At 49.5% G+C, this 17,865-nt stretch overlaps 1 protein-coding gene across 1 annotated transcript in view; it reads left to right on the plus strand.

The window, feature by feature from the left end:
- Window positions 1–14,762, plus strand: part of LOC140846988 (uncharacterized) — a 184,702-nt gene extending 169,940 nt beyond the window's left edge. The window contains exon 5 of the mRNA XM_073225607.1: window positions 6,440–14,762. Coding sequence (XP_073081708.1) covers window positions 6,440–6,782 — 343 coding nt within the window. The 3' untranslated portion in view covers window positions 6,783–14,762. The remainder of the gene's footprint in view (window positions 1–6,439) is intronic.
- The last annotated feature ends 3,103 nt before the right edge of the window (window positions 14,763–17,865 follow it).

Consider the following 17,865-nt stretch of genomic DNA (forward strand, 5'->3'; position numbering starts at 1 on the left):
TACTTGCACTAATGGATAGGACAACCACACAGAATAAAACAAGACACAGGAACATTTTTGGTGCGTTCCACCCAACATCAGTAGAATATATTCTTCTCAAGTGCATATGGGACATTCTTCAGGACAGAACATATTCTAGCTCATAAAACGTGTCTCAATAAATTTGAAAGGACCAACTTAATACAAAGCATGTTCTGTGACTACAGTAGAATTACATTAGAAATCAATAAAAGGAGACAATTTGGAAAATTCACAAATATGTGGAAATAAAATAACACACTCCTCAATAACCAGTGTGTTTAAGAAGAAATCAAAAGAGAAATTAGGAAATATTTTGAGATACAGGAAAGAAGAACATAACACTAAAACTTATGGAATGTGGCTAATGCAATGCTCCAAAGGAACTTATAGCTGTAACTGTCCATATTAAAAAAGAAGAAAAATCTAAAATCTCTATGGTCAGTTGATTTCCACAAAGGTGCCACCCCAGCTCAATGGGGGAAAGAATAATCTCTTTAACAAGTGGTGCTGCAACAAATGATATCCCCATGCAAAAGAATGAATTTAGACTCCTACCTCACATAATATAGAAAAGGTAACTTAAAACTGATCCAAGACTTAAATGAAAGAGTTAAAATCATAAAGCTCTGAGAAGAAAAAGGAGTAAAAGTCAGCATAATTGCATATTTCTTCTCTTTTCTTAACTGACTTAAAGTGACTTTTGGTCAGGCAAAACCGTAGATACAACTCCAAAAGCACGTGACAAAAAATAAAAACTCTTGTACCACAAATGCCATAAATAAAATGAAAATACAAGACATGATACAGGAGAGAATTCCCAAATCATATATCTAATAAGGGACTTGCATACAGAATATAAAGGGAGCTCTTACAACTCAGTAATACAAAGATAATAACTCAATTTTAAAAAGGGGCAAAGGATCTGAATAGACATTTCTGAGAAAATACCCAAATGGACAATAAGCACATGGGAAGATATCAACATCATTAGCCATTGGAGAAATACACATCAAAACCACAATGAGATATCTTATGCCCCCTAGGAGAGTTATAATTGAAAAAGGTAAGAATCGTTGATAGGGATGTGGAAAATTGGAACTTGCGTGCAATGTGCATGGAAATTTATTCCCATGGCTCAGCCATTTTGTAAAACAGTATGGTAGTTCCTTCAACTGTTAAACATAGTTACCCTATGACCCAGCAATTCCACTCCTAGGCATAAACTCAAGAGAAATGAAAACCTTTGTCCAACAAAAACTTGTATTTGAATGTTCATAACAGCATTATTCACAATAATGAAGAAATGGAAACAGCCCAAATACCCATCAGCTATAAATGGATAAAATGTTGTGTATCCACACAATGGAATATTATTCAGCCATAAAAAAGGATTGAAGCACTGTATATGCTGTAACATGGATGAACTTTGAAAACATCATGCTAAATGAATAAACTAAACACCAAATGTCACATACTGTATGATTCCAATTACATGCAATGTCCAGAGTAGGTGCATCCATGATGATTAGAGATAATTAATGGTTACCCAGGGCTGGGGAGATGGGGGTTGTGGGGGGGGAGGTGACTGCTAATGGATACAGTGCTGCTTCTGGGGTGATGAAATTGCTCTAAAATTACATAGTGCGATGAATGCACAACTCTGAATTTACTAAAACACACTGTATACTTTAAATGGGTGATTCATATGGTATGTGAATTATGTACCAATAAAGCTGCTAACAAAATTTTTCAAAAGGACAGGCAGAAGGGTGGTCAGGCTAAATGGCGTCTCTATTTTCCTTCTGCCTGTAAAATTCTCAGCACCTAGAAGGCTGCTGGTTCCACATGGTCCTGGGATACCTCTGAGCAGCCATGGGTCGCTCAGACCAGACACAGCCACAGGCCAGAGAGAATGCCTGGACCAAATGCTACACGTCGAGGTGGATCTGGCCCTTTGCAGGCCTGCCGTGTGATGGTCAGAGATGACGGGCCCCAGCCTCACTCACCAAGCTCAGTGCTGATGAGTTCGTCAGGACCAGCCTGAGTGGACACGGAACAGAGAGTGCTGGAATCCAGCTCAGACTCCTCCCATATGGGGCTGAGCACCGGGGGCAGTGTATCGGGAGAGCGCGGGCACAGTCCCTGCAGGGAGTGGTCCACCAGGAGCACCGGAGACTGCAGGCAGCTCTCGTGGCCTTCTTCAGGGCCCGGCCCCCCAGAGGCAGAAGGGGCAGGAGGCAGGAACGGTGCCTTGGGCCGTGGGCACTTTCTCCACTTTCTGGGCTGGCTGGTCTCCTTCCCATCTCTCTCCTCCTGGTCTCCGTCCTGTCCCTGGAGAAGAGAATTCAAAGCCACAGGGGGGTGACTTGGGGCCACATGTGCACAGCTCAGTCTTCAAGGGGGTGCGAGCACCGGCTAGGGCACTGCCCACGGAGCCAGAGGGAAACATAATACCCAACACCCCTGTCCAAGTTGGGCTCAGCAAGGGAGCCGAGTGGGGCCCCCATGCCCGAGCCAGACCCTTGATTCTCAGCCTGGATGGATGATGCTGGAAGCTTCCTCATGTGCCCCTCCACCCCCCCGAGAGAGAGGCCCTGATAGAAAGGGTTTTGGAGATGTATGAGGCCAGCGTCAAGTTGGTACAATGACTGGCACTTAGAGATTGGGCTGGAGATGGAGTGCAACAGCACAACAAAATGAAAAATGACCGCAGCTCCATGAGATAGACAAGCGGATCTATGAACCCTGTTGCCCGCCTGGAGGGGGCTTCTCCAGGTGGGACCCTCCAGTACAGGCTGCAATGGCTGATCCCGTGAACTTACATCTCTTACCCACCTCCACACAATCTCCCCTCTTTCTGCCAATCTTACTGCTCCTCATTCCCCAGGTCTCAGCTCTGACCCTCTCCACCAAGAAGTCCTCCTTGACCTCCTCAGGTGGGGTCTCTGGTGTCCCCTCAGTCTCTCTGCTCCCCCTCCCAGCCCAGCCCAGTCTGAGTCCTCACTGCCTGTCATGGGTTCATCTACTCGCATAGACTGGGAGCCCCAGGAAGCCAGGCTGGGGCCATCCCTGTCACATGGTGTCCCCAGTACTGCCCCCACAGGGCTGGCCCAGAAGGTGAATGAATGAATGAATGTGCAAGCCAAGCTGTTCTAGAGAGATTTTTTATGGCGTCTGGTTTGGGCTTTGCCTATGGCTTCCACTGGCAGGTTGTGCAGGAAGCAGTGGGAAGAAAGTGGACCAACCAGCACCCACCTCGGCTGTGCTCCCCAGAGGCCAGCTCGCTGGGCCCACAGGCTCTGATGCAGGCGTCCCCAGAGGAGCTGTGCTCGTGCCATCTGAGGGCTTTCCGGCTCCTGGGGGGCTATGTGCCTCCACCTCCAGCCTCAGGGCATGACTGAGAGGCTTGAAAAACTCTGTGCCTGACACCTAAACACAGAGAAGAGATGGCTGCATAAGAGGAACCGTAGGCAGGCGGCAGAGGGGACGCTCCAGGCTCAAGCGCAGGCCTGCCCCCTGGAGCAGCGCAGCCTGACTCCTGGTCCCTGCCCAGGCTTCCCCGGGAGGATGCCTCCATCCTGAGACAATGACACCCAGCCACTGACCCCCTCCCCCAAAGCCTGTGAGTACAGAACATACTATGCATGCCCCTTCACCTGCTGGTCCTGGTTTCCTCGAGGTGACAGCCACTGGTCATTGGGCAAACACATATGGCTGGTCAGCCCTTCCTCTGTATGAAACATCTGGCTGCAGTTCTTGCAGACATATGTGCTCCTTGGCTCTGCCCAGTCTGCAGGGCCTCCATTTTGCTGGTTACTGTGGAGAGACACAGCAGGAGGGAAGAATGGGGGAAGGGGACTCCATCCCTGCATTTTCTGTTTTTTTCTTTTTTTGCTTTCAAGTCTGATCCACTGACAACTCTCCATGAATCCCCAGAAATGGAGACGATACCCCCTTCCTTCGTGGCCTGGCGGGCACCTCTTCAGGGCTGAAGCATCCAGAGCTCACTCGCCCAAGGCCAGCACATAAAAGCCCCAGAGGACTTCCGAGGGGTTGAACCCCCAGGCCCAGCAGGGAGGGGCTTCTGAACTTACCATCCGCCTGCCATGCTCTCCTCCTTCACTGGATCTGGGAGCCGGTAGGTATTTCCATTCTGAAGATGAAAATACATCTGAACCAACATATCAAAAATGAGGCAGATGCAAGGACTAAAACTACAAGGTGCCGAGAAGAAAACATAGGTGTGGCTCCGTGACCTTGGATTAGGCCATGCTTTCTTGGATGACACAGAAAGAGAACAAGCTGGACTTATCAAAACTTAAAACTTCTCTGCATCAAGGGACACCATCAAGAAAGTAAGAACCCACAGAATAGGCGAAAATCATTACACGTTATGTATTTCATAAGGGCCTTGTATGTACAATACATAAAGAACTCTTACAGCTCAACAAAAGTCAAATAACCCAGTTCAAAAATGGGCAAAGGATATGAACAGACACCAAACCGAAGAAGACATATGAATGGCCAATAAGCACATGAAAAGATGCTCAGCACCATCAGCCATTAGAGCCACATGAGTCAGACCGTGATGAGGCAGCACCTCACACCCACTAGAATGGCTATGATAAAAAAAAAAACATGGACAATAGCAAGTGTTGATGAGGCTGTGGAGAAACCGGAGCCCTCATCCACCGTGGATGGGGATGTGAAAGGGCGCAACTGGTTTGGAAAACCTGGCAGCTTCTCAGATGCTTAAACACAGAGCTACCCCATGAACTAATAATCCCACCCGCAGGTCATTCCCAAGAGAAATGAAAATGTACGTCCCCACAAAAACTTGTACAAATGCTCACAGAAGCACTATTCATGATGGTCAAGAAGTGGAAACAACCCAAATGGCCATCAACTGATGAAAAAATAAACAAAATGCGATGTATCCACTCCACAATGGAGTATTACTCAGCCATAAAAAGGAGGGAAGCCCTGGCATATGCTACATGAATGAACTTTGAAAACATTATGCTGAGTGGAAGAAGGCAAACCTGAAAGGCCACAGTGTATGATTTCAACTATATGAATATATTAAAAATCACCAGATGGTGTGATTTAAAATGGTCAATTAGATGGCACGTGAATATTAAAGCTGTTGTAAAAAAAAAAAAAAAAAAGAGGATGCAGCTGTCGGGTACTAGATGCTAGCATGTCACAAAGGGAAGTGGCTGACTGCCTGGGGCCTAGGTCCTCATGGCCACCACCTGGGAAGGAACCAGGCTAATGCTGCACAAGTGCTGACACATGTGGGCACCCCTGCCCCACAGCCAGAGAAGGCATCTCATGCAGGAATACTGAGGGGGAAGGAACTCTCCATTTATATCCTCTGAAGAGTTTGAGGGGCAAACCCAGAAGGAAGAGAAGGGCAAGAGGAAAGCAAGCAGAAAAAACTCAGTGAGGAAAGGTGACACAGGGCATCCCAGCAACTCTGCAAAGCCTTCATCCTGGCGTTTTTGCCGGGTAGGTTGGTGGGGAGGCCACGATCTCTCCGAACCTTCACTTCTCTGTAAAACTAGGTATGAGGACGCACAGGCACTAAATAAAATGCCTGGATGACTCATAAATTCAGAAAGAAGTGATAAGTGAGACTCTCATCTCACAGCATAAAGTCAGGTACCTGGATCCTGTTGGATATTGTCAGCTGGGGCTTTGAGTCTTATGGACGGTCCACCGAAGGACCTGCCGACGAGAAGGAGGCCATGGCCACCTTGCTGGGAGAGGCCTCACAGCACATATCCATTTTCACCTTCTCCTTCTGGAAGTCCGAGAAACGTTTGTCCTGCGGGTTGCCAGGGGTGAGCCTGTGGCCTCTGCGCTGGGAGCAGGCCGGGCAATTTGCACCTTTCATGGCTGCCGAGGCCAGGCCATTCTCCACCTTGGCCTGCTTCCCTGGGAGCTGGGCTCCAGCAGGGACGTCCCCACCTAGCTGGGTCGGCCGTGGGCCCCCTGTGGGGAGGATGTCCCCCAGGTCTAAGGGCCCTTTCGTGGATCTCAGCTGCTTGGCCAGAGAGGGGATGTCTGGGTCCCCGGGGCGTTGCCATGGTGCAGGGGCCACTTTTGGTCCTCCCTTCGTGTCCCATCTATTGCTGCTGGGCAAGGCCTCCATGGGGCAGGCAGGCATGGTTTTTCTCTTGTGCAGCGGAGATCCCTCTGCCTCTGGGTTTGCAGCGTCAGGATGGAAAGGGTCAACTGTGGGTGCCAGTGGTGGGGCCTGGTGTGGCTGTGGCCCCTGCAGTGGCTTCAGCACAGCTTGCTTGCCCTCAGGCACAGCATGCTGGGAGGAGGCCACAGCCACCCAGGGGCCAGAGATGATCCGCTGGGTCTTGGCGATCATCTGGAACACCTGCATATGCTCTTGACTCACCAGATACTCCTGCAACTTCAGGAACAGCTGCCCGGAGAGCAGCGTGGCATCAGATGACAGCCGGCTCCGCTTCAGGGCCTCCTGGAGGCCGGGCTCCTCCCTGTGCTGCCGTGAGCAGGAGTCGCTGTCAGAATCGCTCTTCTTGGAAGCCCTGGAGTCCCCTTCCTCACCGGCATATCCAGGGCCGCCTGAGGCCTCCCCAGGTGCCTTCAGGAGTGCGGGGGTGGGGGTGGGGGAGTGGCAGTGCGTCTTTCAGACTGCGGCCACCGGTGGGCAAGGGCGCCCCCGTCAGGGAGGTGCTGCTGGGCCTGGGCCCAGACTCAGAGCCCTCCTGAGGGGACACTGAAGTGGGATTCTGGATGACAAACACATCGTCCCCTTCACTCTCCGGGCAGCCTGGCAGGTTCTGGAGCCACTGGAAATTGTGGTTTGAAGTCTGGGCACTGGCAGGCGCTGCCTGGCCTTGGAACAGAGGCAGACCACCCGGCAGGGTCCCACCCTCCTGCCCGTTCTCCAGGGTGGGCGGTAGCTGGGGTGGACGCTCCAACTCAGCTGTGTCAGGACCACCATCCTCTGCTACACTGGAGTGAGTGGCTGTGAACCAAGGGGCGGGCTCCTTCCACAGCGGGTGACACTCCTCAGGAACATCAGTGCCCAGGGTCCCTGGGGCCACTGGGTGCAGGGGTAGGGCCCCAGTGAGGGTGGGCAGGGACAGGCTGTGTTTTTCCCTTCCCCATCATCTGAGGGCCCGGCCAGGACTGGGCCAGGAGAAGAGATCTCCTGGTGGACCATGCTGCTCACAGCAGAGCACAGGGGGTCTTGGTTGGGCAAAAGGGAGCCTGGGGACCTGGCTTCTGGAGGCACCAGGGACCACAGGCCATCCGCAGCATGCTGGCTGGCAACCTCATGGGCAGGAGAGGACTCCCCAAAGGCTTCTTGCTCGGGGGGGGCCTCCTTCAGGACGCACAAGACATGCTCAACCTCGTAGTGCCATCGCAGGGAGCAGTCATCACAGCAACTCATGCTGCAGCCCTGCTCAATGCACACAAAGGGCTTGGTCTTCTGTTGGGGGAGCATGTGCCCAGTCCTGCGGTCACACACGAGCAGGGAGTCAGAGGGCACTGGGGCTCAGCCTCTCACTGCAGGGTCCCGAGCCTGACTCCCCCCACAGTGCTCCCAGGGGGCAGTGGAGCTCAGAACCACGGTTCAGAACCTGCACTCAGCCCCCAGCTACAGTCAAAGCACCTGGAAGGGGTGCACCCATCCCTCACCATTAAGCAAACCCCTTATCTGAGAGAAAAATCAACAGAAACCAGGACAGAGTTCCCCAGAATGGGTTCCCAAGGAACACCAGCCCTCCACAGTGGCTCCCCAAGGACGTGGGCTCCGCTGGCAAGTCAGTCCTGACAGAGCACCATGTGCTTCTTGGAGGTTCAGGGGAGCAAATGTAAAAGCCAAATAGCAGGTAGAGAGATAGAGGGACATCTGTTTAACCTGCCATGTCTCTGAAACATAGTTGCCCACAGAACTGTTTTCTGAAATAGCTCCTCTTAGCGCCCACAAGAACCAAGGTTTGCAGAATACATTTGAGGAAAAGCTCATTGGGGAGGATCCTGCCTTTAACCAAAGAGTCTTTCCCCTACCATAGAATTCCTATAAGGAGACAGCTGCATGAAACCCCCCAAAGGAAAAAATACCATTTACAGATGCCCAGTCAGAACTTTCTAGAAAACAGCTAAATGTGCCTCCTATAATATAAATGAATACAAATATGCACTATGCTTATGTAATTCTTATATCTACATTAATAACATACACAGATGAGTAAATCACGCTCCGCATTTCCAACAGCCCTACTCTGGACAGTCCTAATAATGCGGCATATGGGGCGTGTCTGATAAATAACAGAGCTCTTCCCCAAAGGGTGGCCCTGGCCTCCATTGGAGGAGAGTGGCAGAGACCCAATCTCCAGCTCCCAAGTTAAGTGGTCTGTGACATAAGCAAATTGCTGCCTTTCCCTGGGGGCGGGGGGTGCTTGGCGAGAGGAAGAGTCGGAAGAGGGGGTCAGTCAAAGCCCCGTGGGAAGGCCAGGAGCATATAAAACGCAATGGACTGCCGTCTTCCACTTGTCAGTCTCTTGGTTTGAGGAGGTCTGTCTGTCCTTCCTCACTAGCAAGAAAAGCTTATCATTTAAGAGACATTAGGAACAAAAGGAATTCTGCTCCAGATTCCTAATGGGCTTTCTTTTAAAACCAAGAGTTAAAAAAAAAAAAAAATCAGGAGTTAAAAGAGACAAAGAAGAGATAATGCTCCGTTGCCACGTTCTAGACACAGGTATTTTGGTATCTCTCATGCCCTGTGGAGTCCTGGTACATGTTCCTCATATAAACATGGGCTGGTTCTCCTCAGGCTCCTACCACTGTCTCCAAATATTTCTCTATAAAGGTAACCTGATTCCCTCCATGACAAAATTGCCTCGGGAGGTCCCATCTGCAAATCAAGGCAGTGACTTTCTCACTGCTGTGACTTTGGGAACTGGGAAGGGTGACCTGCTCAGGGCGGTGTCAGGCCTGTCCCCAGACACGGAGTCCACGTCTAAGCACGGGTCACAGGGACCCAACAGGGACACGGTGTGTCGGGCTCATCTGGGAGGCGATGAGAAAGAACTAGGAACACGTCCCCTCCCCGCAGGCCCCTGCACAGATGTTGGTGACCAGACTCCTACATACAGTTGGTTGTGGCTCTTCAAGGCCTTGCTGCAGATTCCACAAACATGTGTCCGTTCCTGCTGTGTGTCAGGTAGTGCTTGCTCCGGGAGCTGGCGCTGCTCAACACCTTCCCGGGAGGCTGCAGTCCAGAAGCGGGCTCTCAGGTGAAGTGGGGTGCCACTTTCCTTTCCTTGGGCACCCGGAGGTGGCCCTGCCTCCTTCGTCAGCCTCTCTAGGCACCTGAAGCTTGCCCAGCCTCAGGTCTAAAGAAACAGAAGGAGAAAGCCCAGGTTAGAGACACCTGGGGACATGGAAGAGCTGAGCTGAAGTGCTCCCCGCCTCTTAGAACCGCAGTAGGCTTGGGAAGGGAGGCCCGGGAACCCTTTCTGCACCTCCAGCACTTTAACTCGCAGAGAAAACAAGGCTTAGACTGAAGAGTGGGGAGAGAAAGGACCCTGGTCTGGCCACGCTGCAGGACAGTGTCCAGTCAGTGGCCCAACTGTGGTCAGTTGTGGCCTGGAAGGATTCTAAGAACCAGGTTGCCGTTTTGGCAGGGGCCTTATGACATCATGCCTGTCTCAGAATGGCAAGCCAGAAACATGTAATCCAAAACTTACAGAAGTATAAATCCTTTCTCCCAGCCACTTTTACCTTTGCGTTTTCTGGGGTTTTGTTTTTTATTTTTTATTTTTTTAACCTTTGTGTTTTTAAAGGAAATAATGTAGACTTATATGAGAAGTTAACTGCAGGGGAATTACCCACAGTGTTGCCTTTCCTGTTAGAAACAGCCTGCTATCTGATCAGGGAGCATGTAGGTGACACCGTTATGGTTTAAATGGTCTAGGACATAAGCATTTAAGGTAAAACTGTGGAAAACTATCTGATAACCTGAAAGGATATTCATGCCTTAATACTGAGAAAAGAACAGCCTGTTACAAAACAAAATTATTCTAGTCTTTAAAAAAGAAAAATAAATTTTAATAGAGAACAGAGAGAACAGAATAGACTGATGGGATTATGGGCCAATTTTATTTTCTTCTTCTGTACTGGAATATGTTTAAAAGCTTTCTGTGTCCCTTGGTAAAGTGATAAAAGTTATTTTAACAAGTCATGTCACCTGAGGACCAGCAGAAGGGACTGGGGGTGTGCAGGTGGCAGAGGGGAGGTCTTCAAATATCCTGAGGGCCAGCTTGGGAAGGAAGGAGCAGATTGCTTCTGTCTTGCAGAGGAACGGCTCTCTACAGAAGCTCTATCTGGAACAGAGACCACTTGGGGACCAGGAAGCAAGGGAAACTGACCTCAAATCTCCAGAACCTAAGGCCCTGGGTGCCAGGACTCTGCAGGCTCCCTGCTGGGCTCAAAGACCCTCAGCAACTGTCCCCAGAGTGCATGAACCATGGGAGATTTTTCTACCCCTCAGACTGGACTTCCAGGTGGATCACACTGCCTCATGAGAGGGCAAGTTCAGAAATCACCCTTTATCTGGGACTCGGCAGAGGTGGAGGCCAAGAATCCAACAGGCCAGGTTGTGGGGGGCGGAGGGGGCATAGCTTTAGGAGCCAGCAACCCAGCACAGAGACCCAGCAGCACGGCGCCCGGATGGGGCCTCCAGGCCCGGCCTCTCTTCCCCCTGATCTGCCTCTGGCCACTGCCTTCTGTTACTTCCCTGTAAGGGGGTATGTGCTGGGGGCTTGATAATGGGGGGAACCTAGCAACCACAGTGTTGCTCGTGTGATTGTATATTAATACCAAAATAAGAAAAAAGGTGGAGCATAACTCCTTCCTCCTTAAGTGACTTCCTGTACAGTATGGGGAGGAAGACTGAGTTGAGGGTGGAAAAACCTGACAAGCATTGCCAGCCAGGTGGCTGAGGCTAACACCAACAGGGATAAATCATCACACTGCTACATGCACCCTTGATAACATGTGATGACAGTGGCCCTTCACCTCTATGGTCTTCCAGTGTACTCATGACAGAAACACACAACTGAGGCACAATCTCCAAAATACCTGACCAGGATGTCTCAAAGCCGTCAAGGCATCCAAAACAAGGGAAGTCTGAGAAACTGTCACAGCTCTCAGAAAACAGCATAAAACCTAAATGTGACTTATTCCCACCAGGAGGTTTAAAGCATTTTAACAGTAAAGTATTAACAAAGGGCCACGTGGTGGAAGCTGCTCAGGCTGAGAGTCGGGGTGGGAATTGATAAGGGCCTGGCACTACCTGGTTGAGTTTTATAAACCTACCAATAAGATTAAGACACATGTAAGAGAAAGATGTAACTGGGTTAGACGAGGTCGGGGACACAATGTGAACCTGCAGTACTCAGCCAGTGAGGGGGCAGGGCAGGGGCTCATGTGCCAGGGGATAAGTCATTTGCCCCCATTGCCCCAGGGGTGCCAGCTCACCAGCCTCCTGGTCCTGCAAGACGGTCACTGAAGCCTCGCTCTGCTGTCCTCTTTGTCTCCATGTCCACTTACTGGGTTTGGACTAGTGAGTGTGTTTCTCACAGGATTCATGTGAGAGAGTAAACCTCCTGGGGCTCAAGGCTGAAAGGGGTTCCCCGCCCTGCATAAGTTTTCTGTGAATCTGCTGAGACTGAATAAACACAAGGGTGGAAGATTGGGGAGAGGGTCTTTATTTCTCGCTGTCCAGTCTCTGTGCGCACTCATCTTTATCTCCTGGTGCTCACGGCCCCTCTCGCTCTGCTGTGCTCCCCATCTCTCTCCTCGTGTGCCCTCAAGTCCTCCCTTTCCCTGCTGCCAGCTCTGCTTGCCCCTACCCCTCCCTGCAGGAGCAACGTCGCCGGTGGGTCCCTTCTGACGGGAGGGTGCCTGACCAATTCTGTACCAGAAGAGGAGCAGTGGAGAGAATTACCATTTCCTGTCCACCCCATGCCCTGACCAGCAGTCCAATTACAGACTGGTGGTGTAAGAATGGGAATAGGTTAGCATAAGAGTAACCATCTTAGGGGCCTAAAAGCCATTTTATTTAGAAAGAAAAAACTGGGCCTGGGTAAGGCCTTGAAAAAGAAGTTAATCATGAGCACCGGGTGGTGGGCAGCCGTGACCCTTGGTCAGCTAACCTTGGTCAGTTAATCTTACATACCAAGCTTATCATGCAGAACCTCCCTAACCATTGAGGAGTAGTCTTATCCTGCCCTTGCTTAACCCCAGGATGTATGTCTTGCAAGAATAATGTATAGCTGTGGAAAATTACTGTGAGTTAAGTGCTTTCAAAATGCTATATAAGCTCTTGGCTCTGAGTGCTCGGGGTCCTTGGTGAAACCTGCTGTGTCGGGCAGACACTTGGACCCCAGCTAACTGGAATAATAAAAAACCTCTTGCTTGTTGCATCGATCTGCCATGGCCTTCGTCTTCTCACTGGGGGGCAGTGCAGACCGGAATAAGGACGTTGGGTCTTACATTTGGGGGCTCATCTGGTATCTCGTTTCCCCCCCCACCCCCCGGAGGAACGACAAGCCAAGGATCGGAGGCTTGCCCTGGCCAGGTATTACTGTGTTTGTGTCCGTGTGTCTCTTGTCAAACCTGTAAGAACATTCTGTGTTTAATCAGAAAGTGCCTTGCCGGATAGTGAGCGCAGTGTTCTTGTTCGCAAACAAACCTGAAACCTGTATAAGCCTGTAGGAGCTCCAATCTGTATCTGGGTCAGCATTGACTTAGGCGGACACGCTGGCAGGTCACCGACCAGGGGTCTTCGGAGACGTCCCTTCCCACTGTCTGGAGGACGAGGTCCTCATCTGTGAGGAAAGTCGGCTGCCACTGCAGTCCGACAGGCCCCCAACTCAGTTTCAGTTTTGCCTCCGGGGCCGCGGCAGATTCTTCTCTGTAGGCACCTGTTTGTTGTTTGTCGTGTTTGTCTTAGTCTTGTTGACATAAGACATAGGACAGACTCAGACAACCCCTAAGTGTGTAAATGAATATATCTTTCTACCTCCAGATGGTATTAATGAAATTGATTTAACAAGTGCTTGTGAAAATTGGGTATTCTAAAACTTCCAGAAAACCTGATAAAAAATGTTAAGCATTAATGCTAATTTGGGTTTGCCTGAGGCGGGCATGTCCTGATGGTTATCAGCTGCCTAAGTTTACCTAAAGTCACTTAAGTCATGTTATCTGCTAGATCTTTTAAGAATAAAATGCTTAAGGCTTGGCTTTGTCTAATATTCAGTAAAAGTCTTGTAAGTAATCTAGCATAGTTGTTACGAATGAGTGAACTAAATGAGTGTGGCAAGTGAACACCTTTTTAATTGTGTGTTACAGTGTGTATACCTACCTACAGCCTGAGAATCTTTGTAGTAACTTAAAACCTTAAAGTTTTGCTAAGTTAAGAAGATATGCTCTATGTTTAGTGAGAGATTGTGCTGTAAAGCTCATGGTTACAGAAATTATAAAATGTGTTTATAAATTTGTCAATCTAAAGAATGTTAGTTTAACAGTTTACAATATTCTTCTCAGTGTTCACTGGAAATTAAAGTTTCTAATTGTTTTAAGTTCTAATTAAAACTACTTAAAGTAATAAAGAAAACATTTCTCTATGCTAAAAGATGTATGTTTTAATAAGAGAAAGTATAAAGAATGAAAACTCGTCTGCATGCTAAAAATGTGTTTTTTGATAAAGGAAAGTAACTTTTCTAAAGTACAGCTATTTATTTAAAGAGGGACAAAGAGAGAAAGCAGCATGGTGCAACAGCGTGGTGCCTTTTGTTGTGGAGGATCCGCTAGGCCTGTTGCTTTGGGGGAGGGTCAGGATGTTTAGAGATAAGGTGGGATAAACCCAGGCAAGCCCAGGCATAATTCTCACCGGCTTATGTGCTTGAGACCATGGGGCAAATGAAGAATAAATTACTATATTCTTACAGATATAGTTGTGCTATGTGAAATTAAAGCAAGTGAGTCTTGATATCAAGTGCACAGCAAAATTAGAATTTTGTTCCCAGTTAAAAAAAAAAGTTTTCTTTAACTGTAAGTCTGCTCTTAATGTTAAAAGATCGCAAAAAAGTTCTCTAATTGTTTTATGAAAGCAATTTCTCATGCTTAAAGTCTCAGTGAGTTGCCAGAATATTTTTTAAAAAATGAAATCTTAATATTAAAAAGACTAAAAGCTAAAGTTTGTTAACAACTGTGTAACCTTTATTTGCCTTTGAAATATTTTGTTATTGAAAACGATTGCATGGCATGAGAAATTGAATTATTTATTCCATATATTTTTATAAGTGGAAAAATCTCTAACCAACAAATAATTAAAGTTGTTACTGATTATTTGTTTTCTTAATTTATCCTCCTAAGCAGAATGGTAACGAAGCTTTTTACAGCTGATTAAATGCACTTAGTTAACAAACCAAAATTTATTTTTAAAAATTAAACTGTGTAGAATCTGGACAAGATTATGTTTCTCCCAGAAAAACAGGTTTTGAAGGGCCCCCACCAATAAGATGGCAAACTTCCAGCTTCTCTTAGGGGTCCTCGGTTCCCGCAGGTGCCACCTGAAGCCCAATCACCTCTCACCCCCCTCCCAATCCCAGCACCTAGCCAACAGCCAACAGCCCCGTGGAGGTAAAACCACAATCACCCTATGCCCATTCCTATATAACCCAGCACCTTTCCCTAATAAAGCGGAATTCTCTGCTGAATTGCTGCTGTGTGTCGCTCCTTTCTTTTCATTGGTGCCGAAACCCGGGAGACGGGACACCCCAACTGGGCCCCGTCTTCCCCCCGACACCAGCAGCAGGTTGCCCTCGTCCTCTTTTTCCAGCGCTGGCTCATCACAATCACCACTCCACTCTGGCCTTTAGGTAAGTTTTCCCCACCGGAGTGGGCCACTCTTCCCAGAGCTATCGCAGTGCCATTGACCGTGATCGTCTGGCAAGGCCCTGACGCTTGGGGATGAGGAGGGAATTCTCCCCACCTCAGGCCTTCATGGCTGTGGCGGACCCTCAGGCCCCTCCTCCAACAGTCATAAACGCACTCACCGTACCTTCCATCAGTGCCGAAACTTTTTAAGCAAAATTTCCCCGGGGTGGGCCACTCTTCCCCGAGCTATCGCAGTGCCATTGACCGTGATCGTCCGGCAGGGCCCTAATGCTTGGGGACGAGGAGGGAACTATCCCCACATCAGGCTTTCACAGCCGCGGCAGACCCTCAGGCCTCTCCTCCAACAGCCATAAATCCCCGCCTCAGGCCTTCACAGCTGCGGCGGACCCTCAGGCCCCCCCTCCAACAGTCATAAACAAGGTGACTCCTTTGTGGATGAGAACGCTCACTTCCCCCCCCCCCTCCTCCTTCTGTTCCTTCCGCCAAAACCTGTTCTGTCTGCAGAAAATTCCTAGTGCTAGTTACCTCTTGACTCCAGCACTCTGCCTTCTTAGGGAAGTCTGGGTGATGACCCACACTTCCTAAGAAATTCTGACTCGTATACGAGTTTCCACAGACCACCAAGGATCATCGGGGAAGCCCTTTGTCTCCTTGCGGTCTGCTTCCAATCCGAGGATCTCCGTTCATCTTCCCTTGTTTGTCTCCTTCTCTGTCCTTTAGCCATGGGAGCCTCCTCATCCCTCCCTGAAAGTTCACCTCTTGAATGCCTGCTTAAGCATCTGGCTACCCTCTCCCTGATGCCTGATATAAAACCAAAACTTCTCCCTGATGCCTGATATAAAACCAAAACTTCTCCGTAAATATTGCTCCCAAGATTGGCCGACATACCCCCTAGACAATAACAACCAATGGCCCACAGAGGGAACTTGATTCTAACATCACTCGCAATCTCTTTAACTACTGCCAGCACCTGAAAAAATGGAAGGAGATTCCCTATATCGAAGCTTTCATCCTCCTCCTCCCCCCACCCCCTCCCAAGTTCTCCTAGCCTGCAAGCTGCTGCCCCACAGAAGCCTCCGGTTCACTTCCTTCCCCTTCTTCTCCTACAACAGCCCTTCTCCCTTCCTCCCCCACCATCTCCTCCCCCATCTCACCTCCTCCGCCTTCATCCCCCGCAGATTAAGCCTGAGCCTTTCAGCTCCCCCTTTAACTAGATCCCGGGGGCCTCCTCCATCTTTGCCCTCATCACCTGTTTCTCCCCTGTTAGGGACCGCCTTTGTCTTCTCACATGTTTGTAGGGAGAATGGGAAACCACCTTCCCCCATGTCTGAACGCAGCATGGGAAAGCACAAGCTAGAGAACAACTGGTGCAGTCCTTGGAAGTTATCTGTCCACAAAAACATATCTTATCCTCGAATACGAGCCAAGACTCCTCACTCTGAAAATAGGGAGACCTTGAAGATGTGTAGAAATACCGCCCCTGCTTCTAGCTATGCCCTTCCCCCACTTGCCAATGTGACAGGAATGGAGAACAAAGAACATTCTGTTTATGCATTCCATGAGCAATTACCTGGAGCCCTGCTGTAGCTCAGTTAGTAGAGCACAGGACTCTTAACCTCAGAGTCATGAGTTCAAGCCCAACTAAAGCGGCAGAGGCAAGCAGCTGGGCTGAAGGCTGGCAGCACGTGGATCCGATTCTATCTTTCTTTATTTTCTTTGCCCCCCTTCCCGACTTCAGGACCTGCTTTACTAGGCACGGCTAGACCGCATCACTCCCCAACAGACTGAGCCAGAACCCTTCAGTCCCCCTCAGACTTGGTCCTGAGAGCCTCCCAAAATTATCGCCACCCTCCGGGAGGTACAGGATCCAAAGGCATTTAGGAGATTTAGCCCAACTAGAGAAACACCTAGGTTCCTTTTCCACTGATCCCACGACATACATCAGGGAGTTTCAATGGACCCTCCAGTCTTACAGCCTCACGCATCATGACATTTTCATGCTCCTGGCCAATACTCTCCTCCGTGAAGAGCATAGACGAGTTTGGGACTTCGCCCAAACTCATGCGACCGAAACCCACAGGACTGACCCCACCTATCCCCCTGGCCCCACTGCTGTCCCTGAACAAGACCCACACTGGGATTATAACACCGCCGTAGGTCTCCGCTCTCGAGATATTTTTGCCTCCTGCTTAATAGCAAGTCTGAAAAAGGCAGCTCGTAAAGTAGTCAATTTTCAAAAGCTCCAAGACATAATTCAAAAGAGAGATGAAATGCCCTCAGAGGCCTTAGACAGACTCACTCAAGCCCTCTTACAGTATACCAGCCTAGACCCAGAAACACCTGAAGGAAGACATGTCCTTATGACATACTTCCTAGCTCAAAGCTACCCCGACATTAAAGCTAAACTTAAAAAGTTAGAACAGGGTCCCGCTACCCCACAGACTGAGATCCTAACAGTGGCCTTTAAAGTCTTCCATAACCGGGAGGAGGAGAAAGAATGCCATAAACAAAAGGCTGATCAGGCCAATTTCCATATGTTGGCTCAGCTGATAAAACCAAAACCTGGGCGCACCCCTACAAACAAGCTCCCTCCCCCAGGAGTTTCTTTCAACTGCGGAGAAGAGGGACATTGGTCAAGGGCGTGCCCCTCCCCCAGATCTCCTACCACCCCATGCCCCAGATGCCACAAAAAGGGCCACTGGGGGTCTGATAGCCCAACCACCCGAAGGGGAGGCTGGACGAACAACCCCCATCCTAAGCCCGCCATAGTGGGGCTGGCAGAAGAAGATTGACGGGGCCTGGGTGCTTCTCGCCCTACCATTTCCATCACCAAACAGGAGCCCAGGGTTAATTTAACAGTAGACGGTCGCCCCATCTCCTTCCTCC

Source organism: Manis javanica, chromosome 17, assembly GCF_040802235.1.
Source record: "Manis javanica isolate MJ-LG chromosome 17, MJ_LKY, whole genome shotgun sequence".
NCBI classification, from domain to species: Eukaryota; Metazoa; Chordata; class Mammalia; order Pholidota; family Manidae; genus Manis; species Manis javanica.